The 19,588-nt window shown below is 42.0% G+C and overlaps 1 protein-coding gene across 2 annotated transcripts; it reads right to left on the bottom strand.

The window, feature by feature from the left end:
• Positions 1–543: 543 nt before the first annotated feature.
• CAPSL (calcyphosine like) lies at positions 544–12,578 on the bottom strand. 2 transcript variants are annotated; one of them, XM_052670512.1, is made up of 6 exons: positions 12,433–12,578; positions 8,941–9,077; positions 7,533–7,710; positions 6,554–6,763; positions 4,193–4,333; positions 544–687 (listed from the first exon to the last, which is right to left on the bottom strand). In XM_052670512.1, exons 2-5 carry the CDS (start codon positions 9,075–9,077, stop codon positions 4,232–4,234), a joined length of 627 nt encoding a protein of 208 aa, XP_052526472.1. In that variant the 5' UTR covers positions 12,433–12,578; the 3' UTR covers positions 544–687; positions 4,193–4,231. The 2 variants fall into 2 exon arrangements, with proteins under 2 accessions (XP_052526472.1, XP_052526473.1); XM_052670513.1 differs by having other exon boundaries at positions 4,230–4,333.
• Between the last annotated feature and the right edge of the window lie 7,010 nt (positions 12,579–19,588).

The following is a 19,588-nucleotide window of genomic DNA, read 5'->3' as shown; positions in this document are numbered from 1 at the left end:
TTGTAACAGACCAACTAGGGGCTGACCAAGAGGAAGTAGGGGAACTGACTGCTCTGCTCCTCCTGGGCTAAGAATGGGCATGCATTGCCTGCATTTACACTGTGACCCTGTGGTGCAGTGGTGAGAAGGGCCGTACTCACTATTCTTCTAGCTTAAGCCAGTTATCAATTTGTTATGAGTTTATGAAGCTATCTTTTCAAACCTGCTAATGTGTAAAATAAAGGACACGATATCTCTGTGAAAGCATTATTTTAGGGTCAAAGAGTTCGCGTTACTGTGATCACAAAGAATCCTGAATTAGCACTGCTGTGTCTAAGAGGATGTTTGCAAAATAAATTGAATATGTCAACACTCAGGAAAACAAGTGCTGATGCTGGGGAACACAGGTGGCCTTTTACACAAAGCTAGTCCTTCTCTGATAAGTGCCACTTGTTGATAGATGGAACCACAGGGATATGTATGGGACAGTGCTGGTGCCACCACTTAATGCTGCTCACAAATTCTTTTCAGACCAGAAGGAGGAAAAAACACAACAAACAGAGAAGTGTTTCACTTCTTTATAGTCTCCGCTTCCCAATAGGTTGAGGCAAATGGAATAAAAAGTCAATTTCCATTGTTAAAACAAAGTAGGCACTGCTGTCCACAGAGGCACTCACTCCAGAGTAGTAGCTCTTCATCTTTCGTAACCTAGGAACGAGAAAAGCAGAGTTTAGAATGTACGATGGCACTAGACTGCAGCCCGCAGGTGTTTGTGTAGCACATGCCCTTTTCTTTTTTCTTTTTTTTTCTTTTTTTCTTTTTTTTTTAGCTGTTTTCACAGAATTCTGATGTTTGGTCAGACTGTCCTGACCTAACATCAGGTTACACTCCTTAGCAAGCTCTCACAGTGCACCTACTCCAGTGACTCTGACGTGGAGGTGGATTGAGCTTCCTGTGTTCAGAGAAAAACTGCTGGAAAAATGAATCTAAGAAAGGTATTCTGACTACAGCTAAATAGTGACAGCACAGTTTGGGTGCTGTGATGAAACTATGTTATTCCAACACTAGCACCATCACCAGATGAATGTAAAAAGCCCCTAAGGGCAGTCAAGCAAGTGAAAATGAGAACCAAAGAAAAAGTGCATTGGTAGGGCTACAGGAAAAAACCTGTGCTATAGGGTCAGACCTTGTTCTGGAAGAGCTCATATCATAGGAAAAGCCACAGAAAGTGGGTATCTGGCAATGGCATCAGGCTTTCTGCTCTACCGTGTGCAGATGAACGTGCTACTGCTGCTGCTCCTGGCATAGATCTGGGCATGCCCAGCTGAAATCACTGGTCTCACGTCAGCAGGGTGGCACAGCTCTGTTCTGCCCTCTGTTGCTGCACAGTTGCTGCCATGATGGCTTTCATAGAGCAGTGTGAGCAGCTGGTTTCATCTGCACCAGCCTCAGCCATTTCCATCTGTCTCTGCAACTCTGTGCAGTGCACCAACAATGCCAGCCAGCTCTGCCAGTGCAATCAGTGGCCATATATGTGTATATGTGCTAAGTAAGCATACTGTGATCTGGTTGCCTAAACCAGAAACTCATGCTGAGGGAGGGAAATGTGAGTCGAACAGCTGTGGATCAGAGCGAGCCAAAAAGCTCCCCTCCAGGAACAAAAACACAAAGCCACTAAACCACACTGGGGCAAAACCAACATTAAGTCATGAGTGAACAGGCAAGCGCAGCCTCAGCCTAGGAAGGACGAAAGGGAGAGCGTGAGCCTTGTATTGGCCTGCAAGGTCATGAAGATGCTCTGATAGCTCAGGCAGAAGAGACCAGGAGGAGCAGACAACACTTTTGCAGCAAGGCTGGAGCCAAAATCATCACTTCTGGCGTCGCCCTTCAACCGTACAGGCTCAGATGTTCCTATGGTTTACACCATCCTGTTTAGCATTGGTTGCACAATCAGAAAGAAGAAATAAAATGTTCAAGCATGAAGCACCAACCGAGATCTGACAATCTTGATGGCAGCGCCTGATATGGTCGCGTGCATTGCCACCTATCTCTCAACATCTGCTGGGTGCACCGTGCAGCCCTGGGCTGGCAGGACAGCCTGCATGCATCTGTATCTGCAGCATATGTACCCAGCACACTGCAATCTGCAGCTGAGCAAATCGGGAAAGCCACACGGGCATTCTCCTGAAGTTGCTGAGGATTGTGCCCTGTGGGTGATGAGCAGGGAGGTGGGAGAGCAGAGTCAGATGCTACAAAAAAGCATCACTATTCAGAGCTCAGCTCAAAATCCTCCTTCCACCAAATCCTCCTTTCTTGATAAGTAATTTCAATTTGGGATGAAGGGGTTAGTATTGGGAAGAGAAGCAGGCTGGGAGTAATGGTTATTCAGATTTAAACTTCCATTACCCCCAATTAAATGTCAGCTCAACAAATCACAGTTGAGACTGAAACTGCAAGCTAGCAGGTCAGGAGGAAATAATGCCTTTATTTTGTGATGCCCGCAGTCTGTTAACATTAACTTCTTTTCATTTGAAACAGAAGATAACTAACATGACACAATGCCCTGTTCTGGAGCCAATTAATAAATGAAAATGAAACAGATTGCACCAGGATGTGTAAAGCCTCTATTTCACTGCAAGTTTATTTTTCATACAAGATATACTGGCACCTCAGTAGCGTTCCAGTAAGTAATGACTCTTCATATGGTTAATGTCAGTCACAAAGAGACACTTTACACAAGGTAACAGCATTAGCTAGTGTACAGAAATCTGGAGGCTTGCAGATCACAGAAAACAATTGAGTTTGCACAGCCCTTAGTCAGGAGCTGCAAACTGCTATGGCTTCTACTGAGGTAATGGCTAAAAAAAACCACAATCAGAGCTTGCACAGAACCAGAGCACTCAGGGCTGCAGTACCCGAACTTCTAGCAAGCTAGACTAAGTATAAGCAGAGACTTTTCATTCAGACTCATCTGAAAGTACAGTGTGCAAGTCTATACTGCTTTTAGCTTGCTACCAGCCTGAAACAGAGTAAATGCTGCTGTGCACAAACCATTTACTCTGAGCAGCAACAGCTCAATCTGGCAGAACAGCAGCATGACATGAGGGAAATAGAAGACAAATGGAAAAGAAATCAAGGCAGGAATAATTAGATACATTAGATACATTCCCCCTCCCCAGATGCCACTTTTGAAAATGTTTCCTCATTGTGCCATTTCCCCACTCACTGTGTGGGGAGAGGCCATCAAATCTCAGAACACAGGCAGTCCCACTGGTGTGGATGGGACAACAGGAAAAGCATCAGTTCCCATCCTCTATACAGCATCAGAAACAAAAGATGATATGACAGTTTTAAGTTTTTAAGATCCCAGAAAATTTCCTGAAGTCATGAGCTTGGTCATAACCCAGTACATAAAAAGCAGTAAGCAACTTTTGGTGTTGGTGTGTACGGACAACAGGTACACAGCTGGTAAACTTTCCAGGAACAGAGAGAAGAAAACACTACAACACAATTTTATCCTTTAAAGCAAACCATTAGTTTTCAGAGTACAAAAAGAAAGAAACCAAAGGCAGGGAAACAACCAACAGATCCACACAGGTTTCAAGCAACAGGTGTGCAAGAAACATGGATGCACAGTGAGTGTTATTGGTTGTAAGTCGTGGAAAAATCAGGGTTTTAAAGACACTTAAAACTGTTCCATGTCTCTCCTGCTTGATTTGTTCCCTCTCCAGCTTCTGACACTCCAAAGTGAGCAATCATGCAGCTGCTCTATCCTGCTGGTGAGAGCTGAGAAACCAGGAGATGTTGCGGGAGAGGAATGGTGGCCCTCCAGCCTGCATCAAGGAGGCTGGTCCCTGCTAGGACACTGTCACTGGTGTTGCGTCAGGCCATCACCCTTTCAGAACATCTCATTTTCCTCCTCTTGTATCCTTTGCCTAGCAGAGATGGAGGGGGAAAAACTGTGACGTGAAAAAAGCAGCTCATCTCAGGAAAGAGAAGATATGTCAGGGATGCAGGTAGAAAAGAGACAGATCTGCACAGTGGCTGGATGCCAGATCTACTCTCTGATTGTGCTGTCCATCCTCTGAGGCTCAGTCTAACAAAACATCTGGGAATTGCTTCTGTAGATTGAATGTAATTGGCACAGTTACGGGAAGTTGCTGTTTTGGAAAATGAGCATGTTGTTTGCATACATTTAATCATGGGAACCTACAAAATATGGAAATAAAGTCTCGTTCATTTAATCATACAATCAGAGTTTCCAAGCATTCTTCATCATGATGATAAAATAGACATCGGTGTCTATTGAGGCGCTGACTCCTGCATAGTAGTTCATGAATTCTTCTGTTGTGACCTGGGACAAGAGAATTTAAAATAGAAAAATAAAGATGTATTTTTTCCAAAGTAGAGTAATTAAAACCAAATACTGGGAAAAAAAAACATAAATAAAACCCAATACCTGCCATTTTGCATTGTTTGTAGTGAAAAGGGACCCAACAGGAGAAATTAAGACAGTGAAAATTTGTAGAATCAAATCTATAAGAGCTCCTTCAAGAACACTTGGATGCAGATTAAATGCGCACAGTTAAATTAATCTCATCAGGAACCAAAGTTAAAATTAGCGCTGCCCATGAAGACAAATGTTTTAATCTGATTTTTTTCCAAGAATACTATCACCTCGTTCTTTGCATTATCATTAATGAAAGTAGATTGGGCTTCTGGTGCAACCCAGAAACAGACAGGAGCTTTACACTCCTTCAACAGAGAGAAAATGTCAGTGCTCCATGCAAATCTCATTTAAAGAACCAAAAATTTTTTCAAATACTGAAGAGATTTTAATGAATTTAATGGGTATTTGGAGGATGAAAATTCTGCATATCTCTTGTGATATCATAACCCTTGAACCATAGGAGTTATTCTTTGAACAAAACATCACACAGAAAAATATTTGCTCCTATAGTATCATGTATTTCAGAGCTAAGCAAAATATTGCAAACAGAAACAGCAAAGCCTACAGCCTGTCCTAACAGTACAAATGAACACAAACTTCCCTGACCATGTCTGTTTCAGAGGCATCCAGCAAGATCACAATGAAGAGTACCTTCATAGCAAATATTTAGTCTTGAGGCATTTCAGCTGAAAGCCTTTTAGGTGTCCTCAGTTCATAGAGCGGCCATTAGTGACCTCCATTCTGGCACAGGAAGCTAACAGTTCTCAGAAGAAACTGCAATCTAGCTACCTAGCGTCAGATTGTTGAACAAGACATGAGATATCAGAGTAACTTTTCTTTAAGTTCAAACACTATGGTATTTTTGAGAAGCAAGGCATTGGTGAAGCTTCTTGGAAGCACTCAGTTTATCAAGGACCAATCTTGTTTAACGTATTCATTTATGACCTTTAGCGCAAAAAGTGGGAATATTTTGCTGGGGTTTGCTATATATCACCAGAGCTGCAGGAAAGGGACAATTCACACAGCGGTATTTCTGAGAGTGCCAAAGAAGAAAAAGGTTTGAAATTCAGCTCTACAAAGTGAAAAGTGTTCCCCAAGGGAAATAAAAGCAATCACCTCTCAACCAGCTGAGAACCTGCCTATTGGAAGCCTGCCTATTTGTGTGTTTGCAGCCTGGATGGCCAGCAGTACTCTGGGCTGCATCAGTAGAGTGGTGGCAGCAAGGAGACAGAGTGGACTGTTCCCCTCTGCTCTGCCCTCCTGAGGCCCCATCCAGGACAGGGGCATCCAGGACAGGGGCTCCAAGCAAGAGAAAAAGGTGGAGCTGTTGGAGCAGGCCCAGAAGAGGCAACAAAGATGATCACAGGGCTAGAGTATCTCCACTATGAAAACAGGCTTAGTTTGGAGAAGAGAATGTTCCAGGGAGACCTGACTGTACTTTCAGTACTTAACAGAGACTTATAAACTGGAAGGGGAGCTATTTTCACATGGTCTAATAGTGACAGGACAAGGAGGAATGGCTTTAAACTAAAAGAGAGGAGATGTACACGTGATAGAAGGAAGAAAATCTTTACTCAAGTGGTGGTGAGGCACTGGCACAGGCTGCCCAAAGAAGCTTCCTTTTCACCAACACCCTGTGGATAAATCTGTCACTATTACAGACTGACTTTCAAGTAAAGCATGATAGCATTTACAGGTGCTAGAGAAGCGCTAACTGTAAAGTATTTCACCTATTAGGATACCTGCTTTTGAGCTGGATCTCGGTTTATTTTCCCTAAAAAGTAAAAGTTCCTCCAATTTCTGTGGATTTTGAAAATTAGCAATTGAGTGGGATAGTTTGAAAAAATAATATATGAAAATAGGTCTATAGAAGCTACAAGCTCATAAATGTAATCACACACCCATCTTTTCATCTTCTGCCAAACCCCTTTCCTATCAACGACTCAGCAAGATGCACCAACAGCTCTACTCAGAGGTTTCATTGTACTGTACTCCATGTATGCAACACAAATGACTGTTTGGTAGTGGCCACAGTGCTAAATGGCACCTAGTATGTTTAATAATTTAACTCAAATTGTGAGTCAGCTGGTGATTTCATGGCCTTACATTAGGTGTTTCACCTACCTTCCCATCTTTGTCATAAGGTGAATCAAAATTATCCAGAAAGGCCCTAAAAACTTGATCTTCTGTCCAGTCTCCGTTTTGGTATTTGGGATGGTGCTTTGCATTATATACTCCCCGTAAGTCTTCAATTGTGATGACACCATCTCCAGTTTTATCTAATTTCCTAAATGCCTGCATGATGATCTCCTTTCTGGCATTTGACATTGGAGGCTGTAAAGAATCAACAGATTAATATTCTATAGTAAAAATACAGGAACAAAAAATCGTTCAAGGCCCATGGGATAACAAAATGTTGACAAATTATGTTGCCCATGACATAGGAAGAGCAATGTATCATCAAAAAACTGGTTTGAGAGAGTTTAATTACTGTCTATCGGTAGGATAGGCAATGGAAAAAAAGAGATAAAATGCTTTCTAGAATATTTCTACCAATTTCAAATATTTATATCATCATTAAGCACTAATTATTTTCTTTCTAAATTGTTGAGACTTCAGCAGAGTAGGGGCTCCAACCAGAAACAGTCTCACTGTGGCCCCAGAAGTCTAGCTGATGTTATGAGGAGGAGATACGATATAAGACGATGCTTAGGTAAGTGAGATTAACAGGTTAAAATACATATGTATTCAGACTACAGAATAGAAACTGATGTACCCAAATCAAGACAGCAATTCATAATGATCTATCGTAACCTTTTATTTATAAGGAGGCTTAGGCTTTGCCAATAAATAGCAATTATGTGTAAGACTCTGCCAACCATAGACGGGTTATTTGTGGCAATTTTCTTTTTCACATATTTAGATGAAAATGGAATATTCTGACATCTCAAGAGTTACAGACACATAGAGTACATCTATAGATTTTGCTAATTACTAATTACTCATTAACTACAGTGCTGTGATTTGCTAGTTCTAATCAAGTTTAGCTAATGAGAAATCAGGACAAATTTAATGCAGTAATGACATAAATTCTCAGACTTACTCTCAGTGTAACAAGAAATTCATCAAAATCAATTGTTCCACTGCCATCTTTATCAAATATCTGGAAAATCTCTTGTGCTTCTTCCTTGTCTATCATCATAGCATAATCATTTAATCCTTTCACAAATTCTTTGAAATCAAGGGTCCTGCTGTTGTCATCATCCATAATCTGAAATACTCTGTGGAAAACATGCAAATTGAGGAGAACAGAAAGGCGAATTTAGAGGACACTGCAAAGGTTTATCACTGAGCTGGAGAATGGTACTGTCAAAGAGTCACATGAAGTTTCAGCTGGTCATGTGTGGTCCCACTTGTATCTAAGAGGGACAAGGAGGGGGTTTCAGGGCATGACCCTGTTCCCCCTCCCTAGGCTGGGTTGTCTACAGAAGGGTCTGGGTGCCCCTCAACTGCCCCTCAGCAGTGGACAGACCATTAAACAAGGGCAGTCACAGCCCAAGGAATGCAAGGACATTTCACATTCCACTTCTCTCTAGGGAAAGCATTATGGATTTTGGGAAAGCACTTTCCTTTGGGGGATTCATGATACTCAGTACTTCACCAGGTGAGCAAATCAGCCCTGTCTCCCAAAGCAGGGCTCTGTGAGTTGTGGCATGTGCATGAGAGGTGGCAAACACGGGTTCTAGATCCTGCTCAGACTGCTGCTGGCCAAAGAGCAAGGTTTGTCCCAAATGGTTAAGGAGTACTTACTGCAAAAGCAAGGAATTCAAATCTTCAGTGGGTGAAGATTTTGAGGACCAAAGTTGGTCCTTAGAATTTGGGCACGGGCAGAAAAAGAGCCAGTTGAATGGGATGAAAATCCCTAATTTCTTCTCCAGATCTAGTCCAGAATGTCTTGGGGATTCACTTCTCACATGAAACAAGAGATCAGAGTGGAGTGATGTGCTTTCCAGGTGCAAACAACTGCACATGGCATGCAAATCACAGCTGTACTTTATGGGTGCAGTGAAGATTTCTAATGTACAACTCAGCAGGGCCAGAATTTCAACAAAGATATGAGATTTTGTAACTTTAAACAGAGGATAATTCAGGTTGAACAAGACATCTGGAAGTGTCTCATGCAGCCTTACACTGAAAGCAGTGTTAAATTCAAAGCTAAGCCAGGTTTCTCAGTGCTTTGTCCAGATGGGTTTTGGAATACTCCAAAGATGGAAGTTCTGCAGTGTCTTCTAATGCTTAACCATGCTTATGGTGAACAGCTTTTCCGAATATTCATCTGGAATTTCCTTCATATCAATTTGGCTGTTGACTCTCACCCATCTGGATACTCTGGATACTCAATGAAGAACCTCCCTCTTTTATCCTATAACCACCCTTTTGCTACTTATGGCTAGGGCCTCCTGCAGCTAAAACTATTAGGTTTAACAAAGAAATTGACTTATTAGACTCACTTGCCAAGTCCTTTGATGCCCGCAGACCCTCTTGCTAAGCACTTCAGTCGAAGTCTTTCTACAGGGTCAGTGGTTTTGGACAGACTCCTTTTGGCCTGGATGGCCATCTCTCGGTCATGCCTTGCTGTGCCTGGCATCTGAAAGATAAAGGCTCTCTGGATACTTACTTACTTAGAGACTGGATTCTTACACACAACACACTGTATTTAAGCCAGTCAATATACAGAGCATTCCAAATCTCTCACTTGTAAGGTGCTGGCAGCACTTTCATGAGGACTCCTTTCCACCCCCTATTTCCCTTCTTTTATCCTTTATCCTTTATCTTAGTAAAATCCTTTACTAAGAAAAAGAAATTACTGAAGGAACTACTCATAATCTTTTCACTAGTGAAAATGATCGCTTTGACCTGTGCTTAATGGGCTAGCAAACGTGAAAGGAGAGCTCAGACAACCACACTGCAATTGTAACCCAGATACAAATGGGAAAGGGTGAGTAAAAGTTGGCTTGACCAACAAGCTTGTGTGTACAAGCTTGCTGAAAGCTGGTGGGCACAGCAAAGAGAACACTGCAGCCACTGCACCTCCTGCATCTCACTGGGCCTCTTCAGTCTTGTGGTCTGGTCAGTGATCTCAACCCAAATTGTTCTGTATGAGGACTGTCTTCTTGTCTGTATGTTGTTCTCTGTGCTGATTTTCGAGAGAGCATCTGAAGCCCATGTGGGCAGTAGAAACATATGTGAGCTCAGGTCCCTATCCTCATACAATGCATACACTCCTTATACGCAGCAATGGCTACAATGGCTTATTGTGGTGTGTGTGTTCATTTCAGACCTCAGCAGCTGGGCTTTAAAAAAAAACAGCCACCAAACAAAAAACAACAATTAGAGCAAACATTTTTGATCCCCCAAAATTTTGATCCACTTCTAGCATAATTGAGAAATTCAATGTGAAAGAAAAGAGATAGTTGTCAGCTTTTGCTTCATCCAGAAAGCGCAAAGTTCTCCCAGGAGCTCATTAATGAGTGACCAGGAAGGCCTTTCAGCTATGTGAAGTCAGCAGTCAAAAATGTTTTCTGCAGACAATGACCTGTCCTTAATGGATGTTTCTATCCAGCAAGAATAAAAAATACAGTGAGTTTACATCAATACTGCACAAACCGTATTTTCCTTCAGTGTCTATATACTACATCACACATATATTGTATCTATACATATATCTATTAATAGTGTGCACAACCATTTATAGCGTGAGGATGGTTAGACCCTGGAACAGGCTTCCCAAGACAACAGGCACTGAATTGTCAGTCAGAGTTCAAGAAGAGTCTGATTTTTGGGAAGTCTCATATGGAGTAAGGAGTTGGACTCAATGAGTCTTCTGTGTCTCTTCCAACTGAAGATACTCTATGATTCTTAAACATGTGCTGGTTTCCTGTGCCACACAGCAGCATGTTTTTGAGAATCCTCTCTCTGCATTCAGTAAACACAGAAAAGCTGAAATATAAATATGTAAATATAATCCACATATAAAAAAATGTATGTATATATATATAATTGCTCACAGTCATTGGGTTTGGATTTTGTGTAGTCCTGTGTGGAGCCAGGGGTTAGACTTGATCCTTGTGGGTCCATTCCAACTCAGTGCTACTCTATATAGAAGTATAAAGATGTAAACATGAGTCTGATCCATAGTAGCATGTCTGCCACTTCCTTATTTCTGTTGGCAGCTGCTTTAATGCTAAAGATAAATTTTCTAAGACTGTTAAAAGATCATTTTAAGAATTACTGTAAGAAAAGAGCTCCTGAATCATGGCATGGATTGAACATTCACAGCAATTCACACGCTCTCTCCTCTGCTTTCATTCTGCTTTCCACATATACTACTTCTTCCAAGAAATCCTCACTTTGCAGCCTGTCCTGTGAAATAAAGAGCGAGTGCAATATGTGATCATGTCTGTGTTAGACACAAGTGACAAAATCTACGTTATTCAGCAGGAGCAGGATCTGACCGCTGTCTCTGAGAGGACAAGAGCATGCATTATAGAGCCTACACACAATTAAGCACTGCAGTGCAAAGCCGGAGGTGCAGGTTGGTTTTGTCCCTTTTTTGCAACAGCATCACATTATTGTTGGAGATGGAGATAGAATAAAACACTTAACTGCAATAAGAGATCAAAACAGCACAACTCTAGAGGGATTTGTCACCAGAGACACTGCTCTCCAGAGGGCAGAAGGCTCTTCCCAATCTATTCTCCTCTGTTTCTTCTTTGTTTACTAACTCCAAGCAGCTCTTCCTGCAGGTTGATTTTAACCTATCTATCTCTCCCAATGCACTGAACAAGAGAACTGATGTGTGTGTGCCAGGGGCACACTACAGGGCATTTACAGAATAACCACTGCAAAAACAATTTTTTTTATTAACTGAGGCCCTCTTTTGGCTCTAACATAAAAGAGTTACGCAGAGGGTCAGGATTTTTTGACTGTGACAATTCACCATGTACCTTCCAAATGTGTTATGCATTAATAATCACAAATAAAACAAGAACAGATATTAACTGCAATTTTATATATTTATAATTCCAATACTTTTTGAGATCATCAGACATATCCCACTGTGAAATGAAAAAGAGTCTGGTTAATTAAACGCTGGACAGTCCTGTTTTGCCACAGCTTGGCTACAAGCAGTCACAGAACTGAGCATTGTTTGTTTCCACGGGCAATGTTGTGTTGTGCATGCTGAACTACAGTGACTGCATTTCCTAACAGAAATGAAACCTGATATATTGGGTTCAGAAAACCTCAGGTTGTTCAGCACCGAGATCCTCTTACATCCCTTTTGCACCTGTAGCTTACATCTGGAAAGAGCCAGATGTAACCAAAATGACATTATGGCTCTGTGCCACTCATTTACACATCATCCTTCAGCTGAGCCTAAGAGCTTTCTTGGAAAATTCTAGCCTTATTTTCCCCAAGAAACACCTAAGCATGGCAGATATAAAGCCACACTGATCTCTGGATTTCTGTCATTCTGAAAGTGCCTGTCCTGGCCAAAGTCCCAAGTCGCACACTACACTTGAGAAAAGATATCAGATCTGGTGATCAACTTAAGCAGCTTAAACTAATTGCATGTGTTTGAAATTTTTTCTAACAATTTCATTACATTATTACAAACATGAAAACTGCACAACTATTTGGTGACTACTCAAACATGAAACAAAAAATTGGTTTTCCAACCCCAGCAACCCTTCTGTAGCAAGCTGCAGCCTCCCCTCTGCCTCTGCCCGATTCCAGAAGCATCCAGTTCCCTTCCGGCAAGTTTGGCATTGCTATTCTGTGCACACATGTATGTATCTCTCTATATATAAAATAAATATATGATGTATATATATGATACATATAGATCTGTATGTAAAATAAGTTGTTCTTAGCTGAGACCCAAGCTCTGCAGATCAGAGAAACTCATAATGAGCCAGCAAACAGAATAGAAAACTTTTTACCTGCAATGCTGACTTGCACGTGGGATACCACTTGGGTTTCGGGGCTGTGAATGCAAGGAACCCTGGCTGCTCCCAGGCTCTCACCCAACAAGCAGAGGGCACACAGGTCCAGGCTCACGGTAGGGCTTCCTCATCCATCTCATTTTACTTGTTTACACTGCCAGTTCCCCCCCCGTTTCCCTCCCCTTTTTGGGAGGCCTGGAGTTTACCAGCCAGTCTCCAGGGTGATAGTGGAGCTGCAGCAGGGCCAACCTGCAATGACGTTGCTTCCCCAGACAATTGCTGGCACCCCTTTACTTAACCTGATTTTAAATGGAAACCTTCATCCTCGTCCCTGCCCAGTAGTGCTGAGCAGGGACTATCCAAAGGCTACAAGGTTGCTTAGAGCACCTTTCCACTGAAGAAAGGCTGAGGCGGCTTGACTTGCTCAGCCTAGAGAAAGGCAGGCTCTGGGAGATCGCATTGCAGCTTTCCAATACTTAAAGGGAGCTTATAAACGAGACAGAGAGTGTCTTTTACCTGCTTTGATAGTGATAGGACAAAGGGTGACAGTTTTAAGCTAAAATAGGGAAGATTTAGATTTGATATCAGAAGGAAAGTCCTTACTTGCAACCATGGGTGGGATTTGGGCTGGGCATGCTTGTGCTCCCTCCCTCCCAGAAGCACAGGACATACGCTACGGGTGCTGGGGAGATGGTGAGGTTTTGGTGACGTTTCTCTGCTCCATAGCTGATAGGGATAAGAGACTTGCTGGTTTAGTCTTTTACTCAATGTATAATAGGAGAAAGCGATTAATAGTCTGGAAGTTGTGTTTTGATATACAGAAATTTCCACTTTTTTTTTTTTTTTTTTTCTGGTTAATTGCCATTTTGGGAAACCAGACAGTGGCAAGAGCCCTTGGGGAGACTACACTCAGATGCAAGAAGAAGCAAATTGCAAAAGGTTAAACTTCCAACTAATGAGGGACAATTTATCTCCATCTTGACACCACTATTAACAATCCTGCCTGCAAAAGGTCACCAGCATTATCAGCAACAAACTGTGGCAGCTGCAGAAAGAGCTAGTATCTTGATAGACTCCTTAGGGGTGACAAAGCCTGTGTGTTTCCTCCTGGTATTCCCTGAGTTCATGGCTGGGGCGTAGGGTGAGGGCAGCTGAGCATGAATGCATGAGAAATGTAGAGAGAGCTCTGTGCTGCCCACAGACCAGAGCGAATAAGAGCAGGAAATTATTTTAGGCCACTACTAGAGTAATAACATTTGCATCCTGGCAGGTTGCTTATCTTTCATCGACAGGTACTTCCTGGTACTGAACTACAGCTTGTGCAGGGCTTCTTGTGCTCTTTATATCTCCCATCCGGCAACTGGCAGTATGTCAGTGCACAACCAGGAAACAATGCATGTTTAATCAGTCACCGATTCGAAAACCATAACTCCTGGCAACATGTCAGCACAGCCTGCCCACACTGCAGGCAAAGCGGGGGCTCGGGATGGAATCTTCTCCTAGCAACAGCTTGATCTTTGCAAGGCAGCATCCTTACAGAGGCAAACAGTTCTCCGTGCGCAGAATTTGCAGTGCTCCCGGATGCCTGTGTATTAGCACAGCAAGGCAGCCTCTGAAACACTGAGGGGCAAGTTGACACATGGATACTTGGTTGTTTCTATTGGAAGTAATTTATGTGTCTGAACACACATTGGCAGGTGTTCAGCCTGCCTTCAGCACACCTCTCTGAACATGGGCTATTCTGTTTAATGAGATAGGAATCTGTATCTGAATAATGATTAATTTGCTTTCAGATGTCTCAGATAGCATCAGGCTGGGATTAGCTTTATATGCTAATATCTGCTTACGGAAAGCAAAGCTGTAAGCAGAGCACAGATGATTCAGAGTTTATCAGAAAGGAGATAAAGTTTTCACCAAAACTCTGGAATTGTTCCTCCTCTGAACACTTAACCATTTGGTTTTTGTTCACGCCTGTTCATGCCAACAGCCTGTTCAGTTCATTCTGTCCAGTTTCTGGTTGAAAATGCGATTGAATTCAGCAATCTAGCAATCTAATGTAGTTGTCAAAGAAGACAAATCTTGCTGATGTTCAGTTTCAAAAAATTCAAACTTCTTGTTGAATTTCAGGTGGAGGGAAGACATAAGAAATATACGATGTCTCAAAGAAAAGAGAAAAGGCCCTGCATATTTTGCCATAGTTAGTTTACCTGCAGTAGTGTTGTTACTTAGTGTAAATGCACTGTACTGATCTGTGAATATTGGTGCCAAGAAGTTCTCCTGCAGTAAGGAGTATGAGGTATGAAAACAAGTGTGTCCATTTGTACTCGGTAGGAGAGTCAACACAGGGATTAATTATCGTGACAAGCTTGGAAAAAAAAATAATTATGAAGTATCAGAATACTGTACACCAAAGATGACTGTTTATATGGTATAGACATTGGGGATTTTTCCTGCCATTAAATTCAGAAAATTTCACACACACCAAAAAATAAACCCTTATGGTAGATGAAATGCCAAGGGAAAAGTATTCCTAAATGGGAATTCTAAATGGAAGCAAACTATAAACATATTGAATTGAATTTCCAGCTTATAAAGTATTTTTACTTCCCAAAATGCTGTGTCCACGTGGTCGGGAGCTATTCAGCTCTGTAAGTTGTGCTCATGATTGCTCTCTGGAGCTGAGGCTATTGTGTGTGCTGTGATGATCAGCTTCCACTACTGCCTGCCTGCATGCTCTCCCATGGAACACATCCTCAGCATTTCTCACCCTTCCTGTATCTTACTCCACCTCTACATCTCACTCTGGAGAAGCACAAGCAGATGATATAGTTTGCTGTTAAAGGCATGTGTTGCCTGACAACTTTTGTAAGGTGATTTGCAGAAAAGACAGTTGTTACGAAATCTTGTATTCCTTCTACTGAAAATCTTTTCTCCTCTGGAGAATACAAATTTGGGGTATTTCAGCTCTTTGAGAAGCTCAGCAACTAATGTTTACTGAAAATAAATTATTGTTAGCCCACAGTAGAAAACAATGAAAATTTAAATTTTAAAGCTTTTATGTAAGAAGTCAGTGTGTGCCCTGGTCCTCTGAGATGAGCAGCTGGTAAGTGGGATTGTGCAGGCAAGATTTGTCCTGGAGGTAAAAAGTGCTAAGAAAGTGGTTTCATTAGTCATACAGGAGAGGGTTGGGGCTTTTTTCTCTGGGCCTGGGCAAAGTGTCAACTTGACACTGCAGACAGGTGAAGCTGCTTTAACTGCCAGTGAGAGAATGTTTCACAGTCCATGCAGCAGGTCTGACAGAACCTCTTCAGTCTGTGTGACACAATTTTTTAAAAAAACAGATAAGATGCATGTTTTTGTTGTTCTCTGGAGCTTTCTCTCCAAGTGCTAGAGAGGTTTTGGTGCCAGCAGTTTGTGGCTCAAATGCTTTTTCCCGTGACATGGCAGAACAAGTGGAAAAAAAACTTGCCTGGGGGAGTTCAAAAGTCTACTGGCCCAATATCTTAATCTGTAGAGTGGCCATGGTTGGGGTATAAGTATTGGGTATGGGAATATAGATCTCCTCCCCTGTCTGCCTTCCAGCTACCAGCCCTTTCTCAGTATCCTAAGCAGGAAGCCACATCTAAAGAACCATTCTCCATGAGCTTTATAGTCCCTCCTTGAGCTCATTAGTGCATTTATCCTTCATGGGAACCTTACAGCAATGAATACCACTCGTGATGAGTTGCATCATCCTGCATGTTACTTCTGGTGTTGCAAGTAGTTATTATGATTTTATGGCATTCTCACTGAGGAATGAGGACTAGAAGGTGAGAGGGGATGTCATTGAAGAAGTCCAGCAAAAAGCATCCCTGCCAGTAATCACAAGGCCAACCTTTGAGCCAATTTGTTGGGATGAGTGGCCAGAGCCACTCATCAGTGCTGAAAGATAGGTGTGAAGTGGCTCAAACATTTCCATCTGAAAGGAGTGCTGATGGCAGCCAACTCAAGTACCTACATAGAAATGATGCATGCACACAAGAATAGAAGAAATTACAAATCTAAGTATTACAAATCAAATCATCTTCTTGTTTCTTCTTGACTGTGTGATGTAGGAATCACAACTGTGCATTTGTAATATCAGCCTTTGTCATCAGAGTTGACTTTTCAAGGATTCTATTTTATAGTTTTGGTGGAATTAAATCTACTTGATGTAAGCATTTCATAAGCCTCTAGTTGTCAGTTTTCCAGTAGAATAGTTCTGAGAATAGGTGGCATTCCCTACCTTGTTAATGGACACACATAGGTGCCTTTGGCACTTCAAGGTGAGCCCAAGGGAGTTCAGTGCCGCCGAGGCAACAGTGAGGCTCTGCAGATATTCCTACTGTTCAGCAAAAATATGCAGTGTGCAACCACAGCATGGAGTACTGAACTAATGAAATGCAAAGATGCTTCTCTTTCTCCATTAGCTTTTGGTAAGCAACATTTAAAATAAAACAAAATACCTACCCTATTTTTTTTTTTATTCTGATTTTTCATGGTACTCATAGTGAAATGAAATTTGCAGAATTCCCTGCAATAGCTGCATACAATCACAGTCCCTAAGAGATTGCGCTTTCTCCCACTCAGAAGTTTTTGAAATCATTTTAATGTTGTTTTCTGTGTGTTGTCTCTCATTCTCTGATGATGGTACCAACAGATCTTACTTCAAAAGTTCTTTTTTCTTTTAAGTAAATGCATGCGAAGGAGCGTGCATACATCTACCTGCACCTGATTATTACTCCCTGGGTTTTACAAACCCTGAAACACAGAAATTGTAGTGCTTAGGGGATTTCATTACAAGCATAATTTTCTGATGACTTTGACACACGGAAGATTCAAGAACTCAGTCACTCCTTTGATTCCAGCCTGGTAGCATAGTAATAGTAGTAGGAAAGTTCCTGGAATATATTTGTGCAACAAATGCTTAACCAGACACCTGTGTGTATGATGTCGGAGCGAAAAAAAATTAAAAAAATATTTTCTGCTCAAAGCTATATATCTCTAAAGCTTCTAAAATCTGTATCCTCCATTTCATTGGTAAACAGTCAACTAGACAGAAATGGATAGCAAAGGACATAGCGCATCATAGGAATGTAGAGGAGGACCTAAAACTGGAGAATGCCTCATCCCCAAAGAGGCAGGCAAGAAATGCAGGGGTGTGCAGCTGTGCTGCCCAGTAGCCTGCCATTAATTCAGCCAGCAGCATGACAGCTTTGTGCTGAGCTTGCAAAGCCCCAGGGAGAGCCCTACCAGCCTTGCACTGTCTGAACTTTCCTCCATCTTCCTGTAGCTCTGTGTTACTTTCTCCTATGACAGCAGTTTCTCCAACTGACCAGCAGCCTATGGCTAATCGGTTTGAAGAATTTTTATTTGTATGTGGTACAAACACAGTTTAATACAGATGGCAGTAACAAGTATTAGCTCTGTGTGTAATGAGAAACTTACTGCAGTCAGGAAAGAGAAATGCCAACCTGATACAACTGCAGGGGCCATGATAATTAAGGATGTGGAGTACAGCACAGAGCAGTCCAGGGATGTAACGCTAACAGCTGGGGCATGACCTTGGCAATAGAAATTCCATGGCTCTCATCAGTGTCCAGAGAAATGCATACCTGGAACTGTACAAGGCTGGGTTTGGCTTATGGAGCATGCACTGAAAAGCTTTTAACATGTTTGAAATACGCCGTACAAAATAAATTCATCTGTAACATGTACCTACAGATGAATGAAAATTAGGAAGGTTTAATTGCATGTTAGGAAGTGCACACAAATATATGAGTTTGAGCGTGGAAAAAGCCAGCATCATCAACACCAGTTTTCCTAACAAGGACATAAAGAGCTGAAGATATTACAGTGTTGTGTTACTGCAGTTTGAAGATGCAGTTTATGACCCAGAGGAACAACTGAGAAGTGAGCATAATCCCAAGAATACTGAAAAAAATTAATAAGTGTGTTACATTATTAACTATATTATTATTATTGGCACTTTTCCCTACACTGGAGTATTTTAACTTCAGTTTCTTCCTGTTTTTTTTTGTTTTTTGTTTTTTGTTTTTTTTTCCTTGCAATAATTCTTGCTTTTATGTAACAATTAGATCTGGAATATAGTCTCAGTTATACTCTCAATACGTTCTTGGCTTTACTTATATGTATGTTCTTCTTCTTCACCTTCTTTGCCTTTTTTTTTGGTTGAGAAGAACATAGAAGGCTTTGCAGGCTATGCAGGCTTCTTCAAAGCGAGCACAGGGACAGAAGGCGCAGTGTAACACCACTCTGGCTCTTTATGAGCTGTGTATCACTTTGCAGTCTGCAAGTTGCATTAGCAGGAAATTGTATTGTTACCTTTTTTGTGGTTGCATTCGCATCACTGTGATTGTACAGACCTGAGGTTTGTTTCAGCAGTGAGATTGTTTTGATGTGCCACCTTTTTGCATGTTTCCCTTAGAATAGGATGGTAGGGAGTGCTTCTTACCTGGGAGCTAGTCAGGTGGTATCTCTCCCCAAATTCCTTCTTCTTTTACCAGACTGTCTGCAGAGAAATGTTTCTGTGTTTTCCCCTCTCTTGTCTGCTGATCTGTGTTTAGCATAGAACTGTAGAATCATAGAATGGACTGCGTTGAAAGAGACCTTAAAGATCTGCCCTGGGCTGGTTGGCCTTCACCAGATCGGGCTGCCCGTGGCCCCATCCAACCCAGCCTCCAACACCTTCAGGGATGCAGTATCCACAGCTTCTCTGGGCAGCTGTGTCAGGGCCTCACTGCCCTCTGAGTAAGGAGTTTCATTATAATTTCTAATTCAAATCTCTTCTCATTTAGTTTAAAGTGATTCCCCACTGTCCTATTGCTATCAGACTGTGTAAACTGTTGATCTCCCTCTTGCTTACAAGTTCTCTTCAAGTACTGGCAGGCAACAGTGAGGTCTCCCCAGAGCCCTCTCCAGGCTGAACAGGCACAGCTCTCTCAGTATTTCTTCTCAGAAGTGTTCCAGCCCACTGATCATCTTTGTGGCCATCCTGGACCTGACACAACAGCTCCACATCCTTCTAGGTTTGGGGGCCAATCTGGCTGCAGTACTGACAAGGGCAGAGCAGGGGAGACAGTCTGCTCCTTCTCCTTGGTGACACCCCTCTTTT

The sequence above is a fragment of the Tympanuchus pallidicinctus genome, unplaced genomic scaffold (assembly GCF_026119805.1).
Source record: "Tympanuchus pallidicinctus isolate F22 unplaced genomic scaffold, pur_lepc_1.0 scaffold9, whole genome shotgun sequence".
NCBI lineage: Eukaryota > Metazoa > Chordata > Aves > Galliformes > Phasianidae > Tympanuchus > Tympanuchus pallidicinctus.
This window is presented reverse-complemented; position numbering and strand designations above follow the sequence as displayed.

Bases quoted from the DNA above. Each gene is read 5' to 3' on its own strand.
- CAPSL (XM_052670512.1), bottom strand. From the start codon at position 9,077: ATGCCAGGCACAGCAAGGCATGACCGAGAGATGGCCATCCAGGCCAAA. The intron at 6,764-7,532 runs GTAAGTCTGAGA...GATTCTTTACAG, and splicing joins AATTTCTTGTTACACTGAGA to CCTCCAATGTCAAATGCCAG. The intron at 4,334-6,553 runs GTAGGTGAAACA...CTCTTGTCCCAG, and splicing joins CTTATGACAAAGATGGGAAG to GTCACAACAGAAGAATTCAT.